At 37.4% G+C, this 16168-nt stretch overlaps 1 protein-coding gene and 1 long non-coding RNA gene across 2 annotated transcripts in view; one reads left to right on the forward strand and one right to left on the reverse strand.

The window, feature by feature from the left end:
- LOC123583962 overlaps nt 1–2670 on the forward strand; it is a 113404-nt gene extending 110734 nt beyond the window's left edge. Inside the window, exon 3 of the long non-coding RNA XR_006705081.1 lies at nt 2619–2670. This is a non-coding gene — a long non-coding RNA (uncharacterized LOC123583962). The remainder of the gene's footprint in view (nt 1–2618) is intronic.
- A 235-nt stretch (nt 2671–2905) lies between these two features.
- Nucleotides 2906–16168, reverse strand: part of KCNH5 (potassium voltage-gated channel subfamily H member 5) — a 302237-nt gene continuing 288974 nt past the window's right edge. The window contains exon 11 of the mRNA XM_045451190.1: nt 2906–9123. Within this exon, the coding sequence (XP_045307146.1) occupies nt 8176–9123 (948 nt within the window). The 3' untranslated portion in view covers nt 2906–8175. The remainder of the gene's footprint in view (nt 9124–16168) is intronic.

Consider the following 16168-nt stretch of genomic DNA (forward strand, 5'->3'; position numbering starts at 1 on the left):
CTGCTCACGCTCTGTCTCTCTGTCAATACTGAATAAAAAAGTTAGAAAAAAATTTAACAAAAAAATAAAAAAAATAAAAGTGCATGTCTTGAAAAACTTGGAATTTGTGGTTGGACCAGATGGCCCTTGCAATGTCAGTAGTCTAAAAAATGAATTTTTCTCTCTAAAGTCTTCCTGCCTGTTTTAGAATTTCACCTTTATCACTTACTGGGGCCCCTGGGTGGCTCAGTCAGGTAAGCATCTGACTTCAGCTCAGGTCATGATCTCACAGTTTGTAAGTTTGAGCCCCGCATCAGGCTCTGTGCTGACAGCTCAGAGCCTGGAGCCTGCTTCGGATTCTGTGTTTCCCTCTCTCTCTGTCCCACCCCTGCTTGCACTCTGTCTCTCTCTGTCTCTCGAAAATGAATAAACATTAAGGAAATTTAAAAAAAAAACTTTAAAAATAAAAAATAATTTCACCTTTACCACTTAATAGCTAGGCTATCCTGACAAGTTCGTTATCTGTTACTTCTTAGGGTTGTTGCAAAAATTAAATGTGAGATTCGAAATAAAATGTTTAGCACAGCATAAACAGGGAATGAACACTCAATAAATATGAGCCAAATTAACTTATTTAACTTCTAAGCCTGAAGGTAAAGAAACAGATTCTACTCAGTCTTCTCTCATCCTTTGCCTTCATCATTTTCATGATCCCCAGTCCAAATCTCAATGGTCTTGACCTTCATGAAGCATGCAAACATACTCTCATCATGAAAATCAAGAGATAGAAAATCTCAAGTTAGAATACAGACTAACACTCTTACAACATCTGGCATATAATAGGAATTAAAAAATTCTGGGTCAGTTGAGCGTCCAAGTCTTGATTTTGATTCAGGTCATGATCCAAATTCTAGCTCACGTCTCATTTCCCTACATCACGACTCAAAATTTTAATTATAATGTACTGCCAATTACAAATTTTAGTACTATCTAAATAAATATGTCAACATAAATGTTTACCTATTTTCTCTTAATTTCTCAAACATTCTCAAACTTCACCGTGCCGTTTAATAAATTTAAATACTCTACAAAGAATGAATTAACTACCTTGCTCTATAGAAGAAGATGATTTGTTTGGTTCTGTGTGTTTGTGCATACCCTCAAGTGTTTTGAAGGACAAGAAAGACATGGTAATAAAACTCCATACTTTGTCACTGGTCTTTGGACTTGGATAGGAGATATTTTCTGCCCTCAGTGGATGGCTGAAAACCAATTATTTTACAGAACATGCTTTGAAGATTAAACTCATTAGTAATACTGAACATTGACACTGTTTAACAACTTGATTTGTATGATATAATTTTGTTAATAAAGAATGTTCATTTTTTTAGTGCTTCTCATCTTCACATACTTTATGACCCCAAACAGATTTTCACTATAACTTTTGGAAATATTATATTACCACATGTGAGAATTATAAATTAAATTGTGATCATTATAAGTTAAATTCCTCCATCATGAAAACAAAGAACAAATTTATAATTGTATAAATGTTTATCTTCATTATTTCCAATGTAGAAAAAGACCTAGGATCAAAGAAGAAATTTTATTTTTAAGTCTGATTTTTTTTAGTAGTTTTGGGGAGAAAAGTATCAAGAATGGAAAATTAAACCAGCAAAATACAGAGTAAGCATTTTATCCTAACATAAGAAAAGTATATTGGTTTGTAATCTTAAACATACTGAATAACTCACATTGCCAGGAAGAGAATCACTAGCAATGTCATTATTTTTAGCATCTAAATCTCCAGTTCTAGAAATATTCTAAATGAGAAAAGTTGGATAAAACCCAGGAGGTAAAACACTTGTAAATTTGTGGAAAAGTGAATAGATACCTTTGCAGAGAAAATAAAGGCAAATGCCAAAGTAGTACAAATATTAATTAATATTAAGCCTGTAATGATTGTGTGAAAATAAAGTTTAAGGAAAATATTTTTTTTTTGAATCTCAGTATTTTTTTAACGTTTATTCATTTTTGAGAGTGAGAGAAAGCATGAGCAGGGGAGGGGCAGAGAGGGAGGGAGACACAGAATCAGAAGCAGGCTTCAGGCTCTGAGCTGTCAGCACAGAGCCTAATGCAGGGCTCTAAGTCATGAACTGGGAGATCATGACCTGAGCTGAAGTCAGACTCAACTGACTGAGCCACCCAGGCACCCCATTAAGGAAAATATTTTATTGAAGATCTAAATTTCACAGAAAAGAGGTATGAAAAGCCCAAAAATGTGTCTCTTTTAATGAGAATAGGTCTGTAGCTTTCCTGTTAAAACTGTATTTTCCATAATTCACGTATGGGTACTAGAAACATCTCGTATAAGCACTGTTTTACTTAAGGATGAGAAAACCTGATATTAAAGGAGAATGTATGCAACACAGTATGTTTGAATTTATTACTTGCTCAAGTCCTAGGATTGCATTAGGTTTTATAATTCACATTATGTATTGTTTAAAGAGCTTTTGACATCCACATGTCTCCTTTTGCTTGTCTAGTGATGTGCCAGTGAGAAAAACAAGCTATGACTATAGGAAGGTGTAGGTTATAGTTTTGTTTCTGTTCAACTAACTCTGTTTTCCTCTTTGTAGATTTGTTCCGGAGATGCAAGTGCAAATCCCATGAGCTTATGTAGCCTGGCACTACTAACCTATTTAAAACCTGACTCTGTTTTTGTTTGGATTGTGTAGTCCCACATACATCACCTCTTGGTTTGTTTTCCTGAACCAATAAGAAGAACTTTTCTTATAATGTCAACTCAATCTATATCAACCCTCTAAAAAAATCATATATGTCATTCCCCATTTCGAAGAGTTTTTATTATCTGAGCTGCTAACAACATGTAAGTTGTAAGTACAAAGTTTACACTGAGAGAAAGTGGATTGAAAATATTTATTTACATATGTGTAGAATACATATGTAATGCAACTGTGATTTGGAATGCCATGGGCCTATCACAGAGTGGATACAAATATAAGTGTTATCAACTATTTAGCAAATAAATAAAAAACATTAGAATGGATAGTAAAAAGTCATGGTTAATAATGAATGTTCCGCATAAATCTCTTTTAATATTTCTTAAATATATTGGGCATTTATAATGAACCTTTCTTTAACTTGAGAAATTGTGTCTGCTTTCAAAAAAATGCCTAATTCCCATTTTGTTATAACAGTTTTTAAATTCTGATATAACAGAAAAATTAAAAAACTTTTAAGAGATCTAAATGTCTCGGTGTGTAAGATGTTTCCCCTTTGTTACTATGTGCTCTTGGTATTTTCTTTACCCAAAGGGTCACCACCAATGGAGTGACTTCAGGCTTGAGTGTATTCTTTAGGATACAAGACTATCTTTGTAGAATGAACAAATGTTAACAAAATGAATCTCTTTCTCAAAAATAAAATGTTTACATGTTGTAAGTGGTTTCCTAGAGTTACCAATATTACTAATCATGTATTATAACTTTTTAAGTTAGAACACTAATTTAGGTCACAATAACATGAGTATATTTAAGTGTAATTCAAATGATTTTCCTTTTTTTTTTGACCTTTTTTTTTCCAGTTCAAGATACACATTGAAAAATCAATTGGTCATTGGAAAGGATTCTTTTACAATTAAGAATTTCATTGTAAGAATATCTGCCCACGTGGAGCCATGTATCTTAAGTAAGTCATGATTGTTTTTATACAAAACCGAAAGATGAACTGCTCTGTATCTTGAATACTCAACAATTTTTTTTTTTACTTTTTCTCACAAGAATGAGAATTTCTGCTGAGCAGTATGATTAAACAGAATAAGCAAAATCATAATATTTACATGTCTTTTTCTCTTCTTTCTCTCTTCTCACAAAAGACATTCACTCCTTCCATGTTTATTTAATAGTTCTAAATTCCCAGATAATTCTCAAGTCTTTTGCTCACATGCCAATGACTGATAATTATTTAGCCATCAATGTATTTCCCCACCGACTTCTGACAAGAGAAACCTCTTCTAAACCCTAGAAAAAGATTTAGAGAGTCCACCTCAGCTGATCTTCTATGAAAGAAAGAAGCAATTAATAATTTATCTTAATGTGATTTTCGTTTGAGAGGAAGATGATTTGCCACCGACCTAACATCATCTTGATATAAGAACGGAGCAGTTCTTATCTTCATTTTATTATTTATTGGTGGGGAAATTGAAGCCCAGATACACCAGAGAACAGTTAATTGGCCCAAAGTTACACTACAATTGTGGCAAAGCTAGATTCAGAATCCAAGATGGAGCTCAGATACTAATCCTAGGATGTTTTCCAAAAGATTGTTCTTTCTTCTCTCCCTTGCCATCAAGACTGCAAGAGAAATATTCTTATATGTAACAAAATATGAAAACACAACATTCACATAATTATAAAATATCCATAAAGTTATCCATGTATGTTATGTACATTCTAGATAAATTGTCTCATTACCTACATAAAATTTTGGAAAAGAGACATAAAATAGCTTAAAAGATAAAAATTATACAAGATAGTAGAATTCATTAGGAATATGACACATAATTTCACCAGTACCAACCACTGTACACTTTTAAAAACAGTCACTGCTCTGAAGACTATTTTTTTTAAGTTTTCTAAAAGAATTTAGTAATTTAAAATGGAACAGTAAATGGGCCAGATCTCAGGAGAACAAAATCTCCTTAAATTCATAGAAAGTTGTGATTTGCATTTGGGCTCCAATAGGATGAATTTGCAAAATGGCGTTTTTGTTAGTGGTCATAATTAATATTCCTGTTAGAGCTCTAGGAACTCCAGGAGTATATATTTGTTCTTAAAAGCGGCTTAAAATCCCAAATTTTCGAACTCTCTTGCTCTGGTCTACATACAGTTTTTTTCACTGGGCACGTAGGACAATTGTACGTATCTGTACAATGTAAGTACAGGTACCTGTACTTCATGTGAGATGAAACTGGTGTCATAATAAAAAATCTTCCATTTTAACAATGAAGTATATGTCTCTCTTCGACATCTATGCCCAAACCATTCGAAGTACTATTTACGTCATTGTGGGACACTAGTAGCTTTGGTATTGTCATCTGCCTTTCGTGTGCCTATTTTCTTTTTATCATAAGCTCTTGTATCTACTAGACCATAGTGCAATAATATCCTAATACAGACTGACAAAACTTGTCCTTATGATGCACAGCTCACATTTCTATTTTTGTTTGGCTTTTGCTATTACATTACAACCACCTGTCCAGGGTACAGCATCTGATCTTATATGTTATCATAGAAAAATATTGAAGGTATGTAAGTTGCTTTGAAAAATGTTTGGATTTTGAATACGTATCTATTTACTCCTATTAATACATTGTTCAGAAATATAATAATAAAAATTTTATTCTGGATGCACCGAAAGCATCTATACAGTGTAAGAATAAAACATGCAGTCGTCTGGTCCCCCAAAAGAGAATCTCCTGTCTATGTGCTGGCTGAGGCAACACAGAACATGACTATGTCACGATTGCACTTATTAAAGCAGGTGTTCACCCTTCATTCAAGTCTGAGTAAGTTCACCTGGTAAGAATTGCAGACTCTGGGAACCGAAAAGACTACTCTATATACAGTGTTTGCTGAACACATGCATTTCTGCTGGAAACAGCAGAGTGCATTCAGCACCTCATCATGTCATGCACATAGGGACAGAGGGGACTGGAGAAGAATGCGTGATAACTGCACCATAAACAAGCAACTGACACATTTTACCCCTTTGTGACAACCTCGAATAGGTCAGAACCACGTTTCTTTCCCACGGATAAAAACAATAATATTGTTCATCGACTGAGTCAATGGCAGAACACAGCAAATATTTGCACCACTAATAGGCAAAGGCGTGGATTGCAGCTTCAAACTACCCTGCTGTTTTAGTCATTCTGATATAGTTTTACACCAATGGTTATTTTTGAAGCACGTGGCTAAAGCTTGACCATTTCTGTACTTAGGTTATGCTTACTATTCATTCACCTCTAAAAGCTTAACCAGGCTTGTGTCATACATGGTTAAATAGAAAATTACCCTGCAATTCAATAAATGTCAGAGGTCAAGAAAAAGGACCCTCCTCGCCATGAAAGCAACTAAGTCTCAATTTCAAGGCTGATTCCTTTTACTGTGATTACCTCATTTTCTTGTGCCTGTGGTAGGTAGATGTCGTAGCATTGCCTGGAGACATGCTCCCCTGCAAACTTCCATGATGAGTAATGGAAGTCGTGGGCACAGAGAAGGGGAAATGGAGCCCCTGGCACATCACATCTGTTCTGAGACTCCTGGATTAAAGAGGCACATCTTGTGGGCATGTGAAGAAGCTCTAATAGATATTCTAAAATATCCCTTGTTTTTATAAGTTACTTGGTTCTGCACTTCTCCGGTCTGATTGTGATAACCTGTCTTTCAGTTCTGGTGGTTTTGTTTGGGGATGCTGAGAGATTGTTAGAAAAGCTCATAAAAATGGCAACAATAGGTCAAAATATCTTCTTTGATTTTGCTGTCATCTGGTGTATATTGTGAATGTGTATGTACAGATTCCTGGAATATATTTTCAACGTGATGCAAACAATAACTTCCCTGTTCCCACAATTAGATGTCATGCATGCACCAATTTAAAAGTATGCCTCTTTGATCAACTTCATAACATAGACTTTAGTCAAAAGAAAAAATTCTTCTGGGTTCTTACAAATGAACATGTATTTTATTCTCAATACATACCACTTAAGGGACTGGCTATACACAGCTGTTTGTGACTTTTTTTTTTTTTAGTTGATAATAGGCACTTTCTAGGAAGAGGATTTATAACTCAAAAGACTCTGAAATTCAGTCTTTAGTAACCCCCTTTCATAAATGGATCTGCCTGAGCCACAGCAGTCTACTGTATCAACTCAGCAGAAGTCCTGCAGTAGAACTGTGTGCAAAAAAGCTTTAGAAAATTGTAACCAGAATAAAATTATAGAAAAGCAGTTATCTGAACTGAGCAACTTAACATCTACTTGTTAGTGTTTTTTTGTCACCATGTTTCATGTGTTATCCCTATAAACATTAAGAATCCTGTGTGAACAATTCTGTACCTGTGTTTCATCTTAAGTTACAGATATGCTACAAAATATTGTCTATCTGCTTACATTCTTTTTTATTTTATGTCATTATAGTTAAAATTTTGATATGAGTACTTAGATGTGTTTTGTTTGTTTCTTTGCTAAGAGCCTTTCAACTTCACCTTTGAACAAGTTTTAGAAGTACAAATTTAGAACACTCATCTCATTTGGAAAACCAGCATCGCTAACATGAATTGTTAAAAGGCCCTTTTACCCTGTGGTGCAGTTTTTCTATAATAATATACACTATATTAATAGTTTCGTATTTATGGGGTTGGTAAAATCAGCTTACAAGATGGCAGCTGTTCTCCAAGACGGAGTGAGGAGGGATTTCCTTACATAAGCGTTAATGATTACTATCTAAGTATAGTGTTAAAAAAGGAGAGGTATAGTTGAGCAGAAATGCAATTCATGCACAAAACTCATAGCAATATGTTCTCAGCGTCCCCCACTGCTATCTGATTTAGGCAACAAAACAGTCATTTTGATGGAGCAGACACTGCCTGTTGGGGAAAATAACCTAACACTAAGTTACAGAAAAATATCCTATGAAAAGAGATTATAAAACGGTACCGACGGTCTAAAAGGGCAAACTCTCCCTTGGCATTAATCCAGAATTTTAACTTAACAGAACAGTGAGAAAATGACAGCTCGATATACTCAGCCTGAGATCAAATTTGTCATGGCCACATTGGCAGGTTGGACCCTGATTCTTCAAATATTACATTGCCTTGGTTAGCAAAAATCATACTTTTTTTTTGTATTAGAATAGAGATTATAAATAAATGTAAAGTGTGCATGCAGTCAACTGCATAATATACAAGCAATATCTATGTTTTAAATAATCATCTTCTTTGGCAGGCCAGAATCCAGCTGGACATGCAGTATTTACATATCAAAACCCATATGGTTTCATCATATTGAAAGCAAGTGAAAATATATATATATGTATATACTGTATATACACATGTATGTATATAGATGTATATACTGTTTTTAATATATTAACAAATATATATGTATATATATTAAAAGTGGATTTCATCTTTGTCAGATTCAGGTGACTCAGGCCTTGAAACACTAAAAATATCCTGACATGGTATTTGGGAAGGTACTTGGAGTGGCATCTGGGATTTGGGAGAAGAGGTCTGGGGCGTGCTTTTTTCTGAGAGTATTTTTAAAATTTCTGCCACCTGCTTTTCCAGGGCAGTCATTCTGCAGCTTAGCAGCTGGATGTCCTCTTTGAGTTCATGTTTGACTTCCTGCAGTGTGGTTTGTAAGGCCTGCTCTGGGATGGGATAAAAGGGGTGCTTGGCATCAGCCTGAATAGGGCTGTGCTCCAGCGGACTTCGGGCCTCCCCGGCCTTATCCAAACGAAGGTCACTTTTTGTAATCCCACTGTCACAAGAATCTGTTTTCCTTAATGGGTTTTTGGTAACGCTGTTCTCTGAATCACTGCCCTTGGGGTCCTCTGACAATAGCCCCATGGACTCCGCTTTCGTGACGTTATTCCAGTCTTCCTTTTTCTCCTCATGGGCGCCCATGTTATTCTTGAGTCGCAGCCATCCTTTCCCATTTCCGTTCTTCATCCTTATGGGGCTGTTGACTTTGAGACATTTGGGGTCAGCACCGCCGTTGGGCTTGAGTTCCATGGCGTCGCGGTTGTTTTGCTTGAGGGACTCACTGGTTTTCACGTAGGCCAGCGATGTCTGGATGGGTGTGATCTGTGACACGGTGACCACACTGGTGCCCGTGATGGAAGCTCCGTTCTGTAAGGAGCGGCTTTCTACCTGGAGCTGGTTGCGCTCGGGGTCGCTCTGTGTTGACCCCTGATTCCGCAGCTCCTTCTGTTGCTTGAACTTCTGGAAGAGCTTTCGGACGGGGTGGTCCACGGGAATGCTGAGGGTGACCTCATTCTTCTGCCGGAGGCGCTCCTCTTCCTCTTTCTTCACGTCACTGATTTTTCGGAAAATGATCTGTGGAGGGGGAGAGATGTTCAGAACATGATTATGAAGATAGACGAGCTTACAGTTGCGTGCCAGGATGTTGGATGAACTTTCTTTTACTCAGGAAACCCTCGAACACAAGATAAGGTCATTTCTGAAGGGAAAAAAAAAATACCCCAATGCCATTTCTTTAACAGATGCGATACACTTAAGACTCAACATAGGAGCACTGACTAAGCTTACTTAGCTTATTTAGTCCTACTCCCTTGCATACGGAAGGGGGAATGTAATAGCTGAATAGAGATGCCTGCTGTTTAGTTTATACTCCCATTTAATAGAAAATAGGTAAATATATATGTTAGTCTATTATATGTGTGTATGCATACGCGTGTAAGGAACTATATTAAATTTCCTTACAATGCATCATTATTTTTTGTATGTTTCGTTTCATATGTGAATATATTCAAGACCATTTTTAATAACATCCTCTGCTTAGGGGGTCAAATTGTGAGTTCTAGGCTATATAAAAGTACCAAAACATTAGTTTACTAGCACAGCACCTATGTGGGGTGAGAGGACGGATTAAATTTATTTATGTGGCTCCAGAGGGCAGAACTAGGATCTGTAAGTAAAGTTCCTGAGAGACAAATACCAATTCAATACAGACTTCATTTCAAACTGCTATCTATTCACAGAATAAACTGCCTTGAACACTCGTGAACCTCAACACCACTAAAATATCCAAACAGAAGTAAGGATGTTGTCCATGTAATACTGTCACCGGTGGGAGATCGGACTCTTCAGATTTCAATATTCTTAAAATTTGTTTTTCATTGTTAGTATTCATATTTCCCTTATCATTATTCCAACCTACATACAGGATCTTCTTACCTTTTGAAGTATTATAAACAATTTTAGCGTAAAGTGTTTCTCCCACTCAGACTTCAGTTGGTTGCCTTAGACCTAAGTATCCTTAACCTTTTTCTGTGCGTATTTCCAGAAGGTTTTTCTTATTAAGTTTTTAAATTCCAGTATAGTCAATGTAAAATGTTCTGTTAGTTTCAGGTGTACAATGTAGTGACTCGGCAATTGTATACATTGCTCAGTCATCATGACTAGCGCCCTCCTTAATCCCCATCACTTATTTCCCCCATCCCCTACCCACCTCCCCTCTGGGAACTATGTTTGTTCTCTGTAGTTAAAGTCGGTTTCTAGGTTCGTCTCTCTCTGTCTCTCTCTTTTCCTTTGTTTGTTTTGTTTCTTAAATTCCACATATGAGTGAAACCATATGGCATTTGTCTTTCTCTGACTGACTTATTTTGCTTTATACTCTCTAGCTCCATCCATGTTGTTGCAAATGGCAAGATTTCATGCTTTTTTTTTATGGCAGAATAATATTTTACTGTATAGATATATCACATCTTCTTTATCCATTCATCAGTCGATGGACACTTGGGCTGCTTTCATAATTTGGCTATTGTAAATAATGCTGCAATCAACAGGGGTGCATGTATCCTTTGAATTAGTTTTTTTTTTTTTGTATTTTGAGGTAAATTTTAAATACAGAATTAAATACATAGTTAATGTGCTATTTGATAGGTAACCACAAATAAGTTAGCATAAATTTCATTTAAAATGTCTTCCGAAAATAATACTGGGAAGAATGTGTAACTCCATCAAGAGAAGTAAAAATGGTCACCTGTAAGAAATTACCACTTATATTATCAGAATTAGAAGTGAATTTAATGAGTGTGAGATTTTTTGCTCAGGTTCCTTCCGAAGAACAAAATAACTGCAGATGAGGTCTGTAAGAAAAATCCAGAAGGGAGTTACAGTAGATACAGTGCTCTCAGAATCAGACAAATTTATGGGGCTGGCAAAATTACTTACCTCATCACCCTCTCTCATTAACTTATTGGTTAGATTAGAGATCTATGTGAAGTACACGGCATATAGTAGACACTCAAAATATTCTGGTTATATCCATTGAACTCTCATAAAATCCTGTATATTTGAAACCATTTCCATTACCACCTGAAGCTTCCAGAATAACATACAAACATTGATTTATACTAGAAACCAATACTACTGATGGTCACTGTGAACAGAAAAGTCAGGGAGATAGAATTCTCTAAGAGCATACTTTCTAAATTGAAATTGATGCACTAGATACAGCTTATCAAGTGGTAATAATCTGTATTTTAAAGTAAATGTTCTCTAAATTCAATAACTGTCTATAAAGACCAGTATATCTTTCCCTCTCTAGTGGCACATGAAATTGGGTCTTTTTGAATGATGTAATACTAATCTGAAAGCCTGACATCAAAACTCTCGCAGTTTAATTGAAAGTTTTTCAAAGGGTTGACATATTTCTTATGCTCCCTAAGTAAACAGAGCTTATGCTGACCCTTCAAGATACTAACACTCTTTAGGACGAGCTAGATCCAAACATGGAAACACAACATCCCATTTCATTGAAAATGTGCTGAATTTCATTTCAGGAACTGACATGAGGGGACAAATGTAAATGACTGGCCACATCCTCCTTCCCACTCAACTCTGATCTTTTGGTTTGTTTTTATAAAGGTAATTCCTTAGCCTTTAGCCATAGCCTTCGTGCAATGTAATAACTGAGAGTCACCTTCACATTTGCAATAAAAAGATCTACTTCAGACTCTCAACGAGGGAAGGGAGGTAAATCGCACTTGAGGATGTTAGATGAAATACAGGGCCTCCATGCAGTATTTGGGACACACTAATACTGAAAAGTCATACATCATTTATCTGAATGGGACATATTGACGTTTTAAAACATACTCATTGTTTACCTGAAATTTAAATTTAACTGCATGCCCTGTGCTTTTGTTTGCTGAATTCAGCAACGCTATTGATATGTAATAGACAAAAACATTACTATCTCTGTAGTGTCCATGTGTACTGCTGTGTGAAATTCACAGTTTTTAGAAATCACAATGAAATATTTGGTGTCCCTGGAACTGAGAATCTGGTGGCATCTTATTTGTTGGCTGTATGTTTTAAAATTTCAATATGATGGCTAATGATTGCTTACGATTATTGTGTGCTTAGCAAGTTTAGAATGCTTAGTGATTTAAGCCCATGTAAAACATCAACAAAATAAGCCTTTTGCAGCTTCCCTGACCACCAGCTGGCCCCTCCACACAAACCGAGGACAAAGTGTCTGGACTCCTACTGTTAAGCTGAGAACAGAGACTCTAAATGCCAAACTACGTTGTACAAAGAGAGTCCTGTGACACAGCCAGGCTGCTGGTCTGCATCAGGGGACAAATGAGATAGAACAAGGTTGTGGATTTTGCCACTATGAACATATAAAAGAAACTGAGAAAGAGAAAGAATAGAGGTTTGGGATATTAGCATCTGAAGTGCTGCACGTTGCTCCTTTCCCTCCATCCCCCCCACTCCAGGGAGATAGGAGAGGACAAGGAACTAGACATAGGCTCTTGAGCTTTAGGGGCACTTGGAAACATTGAGATAGGCCCTAACTTCTCTGCTGGAGTTTGCAGAGCAGCAGGACCCACACGTTCGCTCTCTGGAGCCAACCAACATGCTGGAAAAAAAGCATACACCCTCTTTGTTTCTGCCCATACTTCTGTGTGCCTGGATGGGCATGGCTAGGATCCCGGTGGGCCCGGGAACTAGAGTAGGTAGACGACTGTTATCTCAGCCCCATGGAAGCCAGATGAGGTGAAGATACTCCATGAGGTGGGAGAAGTTACAGCACTCTGTAGAACACTTGCTGCCAGGACCTTTCAGACCATTAAATATGCCACACAATAAATAGTGCCCAGTAGTTGGGTGTGGCCAGCTGAAAAGGCCAACGCTCTGAGGAGTGACCACAAGCCCGCCAGATCTCACAGACAAGCCCTGGGTGCTGAAGTGGAGCCCCCTACCCTTTGCATCAGGCCCACAGGCAATCATGAGCCCAGGGAAAGTAGAAGCAAGTGCAGAAGGGGGGCTGGGAAGAGAGGGTCATGAGGAAATTTCTTACCCAAGCTACAGAATTTGAGCTGGAATCAAACTCAAAACAGTAATACTTGGATTTGATCAACTACTTAACCATAACCAGGCTTTTAAGCCAGAGGTAACTTTATTTTCCTTAAGTTTATTTCTTTATTTTGAGAGGGAGAGACAGAGACCACGAGTGGGGTAGGGGCAGAAGGAGAAGAAGTGAGAATTCCAAGCCGGAATTCTCTGATAGTGCAGAGAGAATGTCAGAGGGTCTAGAGACTGCACTATAGTGCAGAGCCTGACACAGGGCTTGAGCTCACCAACCGTGAGATCGTGACCTGAGCCAAGATCAAGAGTCACTTAACCGACTCAGCCATCCAAGCACCACAAGCCAGAGGTAACTTTAAACAAAATTACTGAGTTAGACAGAGGTTACTGAATAGATTAAATTTCTTTTATTTCTTTTGGCCTCAGAATGGAAATTATGACTTACTGAAAAAAATAATTATTAAAAGTTTGCATATAGCAAAGAAGTCACTTCCACACATGTATTATCTCCTTAACTACTGTCATACTACTACTTGATATAGGGCCTAGTATTCTCATGTTACAGAAAAGCAAACTAAGACATAGAGAGTGCTGTGGTTTGCCTTCCAGGTCACCCAAGGAGTAAGTGGCCGGGATACTAATCCAAGAAGTCAGATTGCAAGCAGTCCTAACCATTACACTCTACTGCAGCTCTGTAAGGTCATTTTGACACAGAGATGTGGATAGTTGAGTGCGTAAAGCAGGGGGTGCTACAGCAGTTTCACACCCAACAGATAACCCTCACCGAGCATTTGCCGTGGAGAACCATCCCTGAAGGCACTCCATTGGGCTCTGTGCTCGCTGAGTAACTGACAGCTGGGCAGGAGGGTGTTAGGGGAGGCAACCTCAAAGCGCTCCTCATTCTCAAAGGCAAAGCCAGCAGGCTTGCTTCACCCTACTTCCCTTTAAAATACATGCTGTCGGGGAGCCTGGGGGCTCAGTCGGTTGAGTGTCCGACTTCAGCTCAGGTCATGATCTCACGTTTCATGGGTTCAAGCCCCAAGTCAGCACAGAGCCTGCTTCAGATTCTGTCTCCCTCTCTCTCTGCCCCTTCCCCATTTGCACTCTCTCTCAAACATTAAAAAAATAAATAAAATGAAATACATGCTGTCATTTTGTATCTTCTTGCTCTCTTCAAGGCAGCTCTTGTGTTTTCTTCTAACTTCTACTTATATTAAATATAGTATCTTTACCAAAAACAGGGGGTGGCAAGTCAAAGGACGTAATTTTCCCTGGACTTAAATGCCATTCTTGATCCCACTACTACCTGGATTCATTTGTTTATGAGGGCAGAGATTTTTGTCTCTTTTGTTACATGCTGTATCTCCAGACTTTATGACAGTGTCTGTCATACTGAAAGTCCTCAATAAGTACATGTTATTCGCTAATTCAATAATCTCTTCATACACTCAGTAAATGTATGTTTGTGAAGGTCTATGAATAGAAAATACTACAAATAGGAAGGTTTCCTACTTTTTAAAATTATTTTTCACTCTCTACACAATGAATCAATGTTATTTGTATTATTGTAATTGATCATTAATGTCTACTCTTATTTCCTCATTTGGAGGCAAACACTACATCATCTACCTCCTGGCATCCTCAGCACCTAGCCCACTACTGGGCACAAGTAGATAGTTAACAGATGCTGGCTGACTGTAATCATATTCAAATCTTTGACCCACAAATCAATCTTTAAAGAACCTGAATGAGAACCTATCTTTGATTCCATTGTAAGGATGCAATAACATCCATTAAGAACTTATTTTCCAAAAAAGAGAGAGAGGGAAATAAACCATGAGAGACTCTTATAGAGAACAAATTGAGGGTTGATGGAGGAATGTGGGTGGGAGATGGGTTAGATGGGTGATGGGTACTAAGGGGGGCACTTGTGGTGAGCACTGGGTGTTGTATGTAAGTGATGAATCACTGAATTCTACTCTTGAAACCAATATTGCACTGCATGTTCACTAACTAAATTTAAATAAAAATTTGAAAAAAAAAAGAACTTATTTCCCAGCTGGTGACAATGCAGTGCTTTCTTTCTTTCTTTTTTTTTTTTTTATAATTTTTTAATGTTTATCCATTTTTAAGGGAGAGAGAGCGAGCACAGAGCATGAGTGGGGCAGGGGCAGAAAGAGAGGGAGGTACAGAATCTGAAGCAGGCTCCAGGCTCTAAGCTGTTAGCACAGAGCCCTATGCGGGGTTTGAACCCATGAGCCATGAGATCATGACCTGAACTGAAGTCAGATGCTTTACCGACTGAGCCAACCAAGCGCCCCAATGCCATACTTTCTTAATACAAGGTATTTGGCACTAAAATTAAAAACAGAGAAATAAAAAATGAAGACATGATTTTGTCATGTTTACAAGGTTTCAAGACTAATAATCTACTGAGGTACCATCACTGGTTGAACCATGTTGTATGTGTAAAGTATGATAGCTTTTTGTTTTGTCTTAAGTTATGAAGGATGCATTATAGACCAAGAAAATACAAGAGCAGGAGTGCCTAATGGAAGTAACCCACAGTTTTTCACAAACATTAAATGTAATAGACCCTCTCTATAAGTTCTCATAGTTTTAAAGATAACTTTATGACCCTAAACTCCACATTTAAATAACAATGTATTTTTATTACCAAGGAGACTACATTTTATAATAAACATAGCATGGTAATTATTCTACATTACCATTACAAGCATGAGCATTTTCAAATATATTCCATTGAATCTTTCCTTTTTTTTTTTTTAACATTTATTTATTTTTGAGAGACAGACACAGGCAGAGCACGAGTGGGGGAGGGGCAGAGAGAGAGACACACAGAATCCAAAGCAGGCTCTAGGCTCTGAGCTGTCAGCATAGAGCCTGATGCAGAGCTCAAACTCACAGACTGTGAGATCATGACCTGAGCCGAAGTCAGCCACTTAACTGACTTAACCGAGCCACCCAGGTGCCCAGAATCTTTCCTTTTAAGAAGTGCTTTTTACCTTTAAGTTTTTAA

The sequence above is a fragment of the Leopardus geoffroyi genome, chromosome B3, assembly GCF_018350155.1.
Source record: "Leopardus geoffroyi isolate Oge1 chromosome B3, O.geoffroyi_Oge1_pat1.0, whole genome shotgun sequence".
Taxonomy (NCBI): domain Eukaryota; kingdom Metazoa; phylum Chordata; class Mammalia; order Carnivora; family Felidae; genus Leopardus; species Leopardus geoffroyi.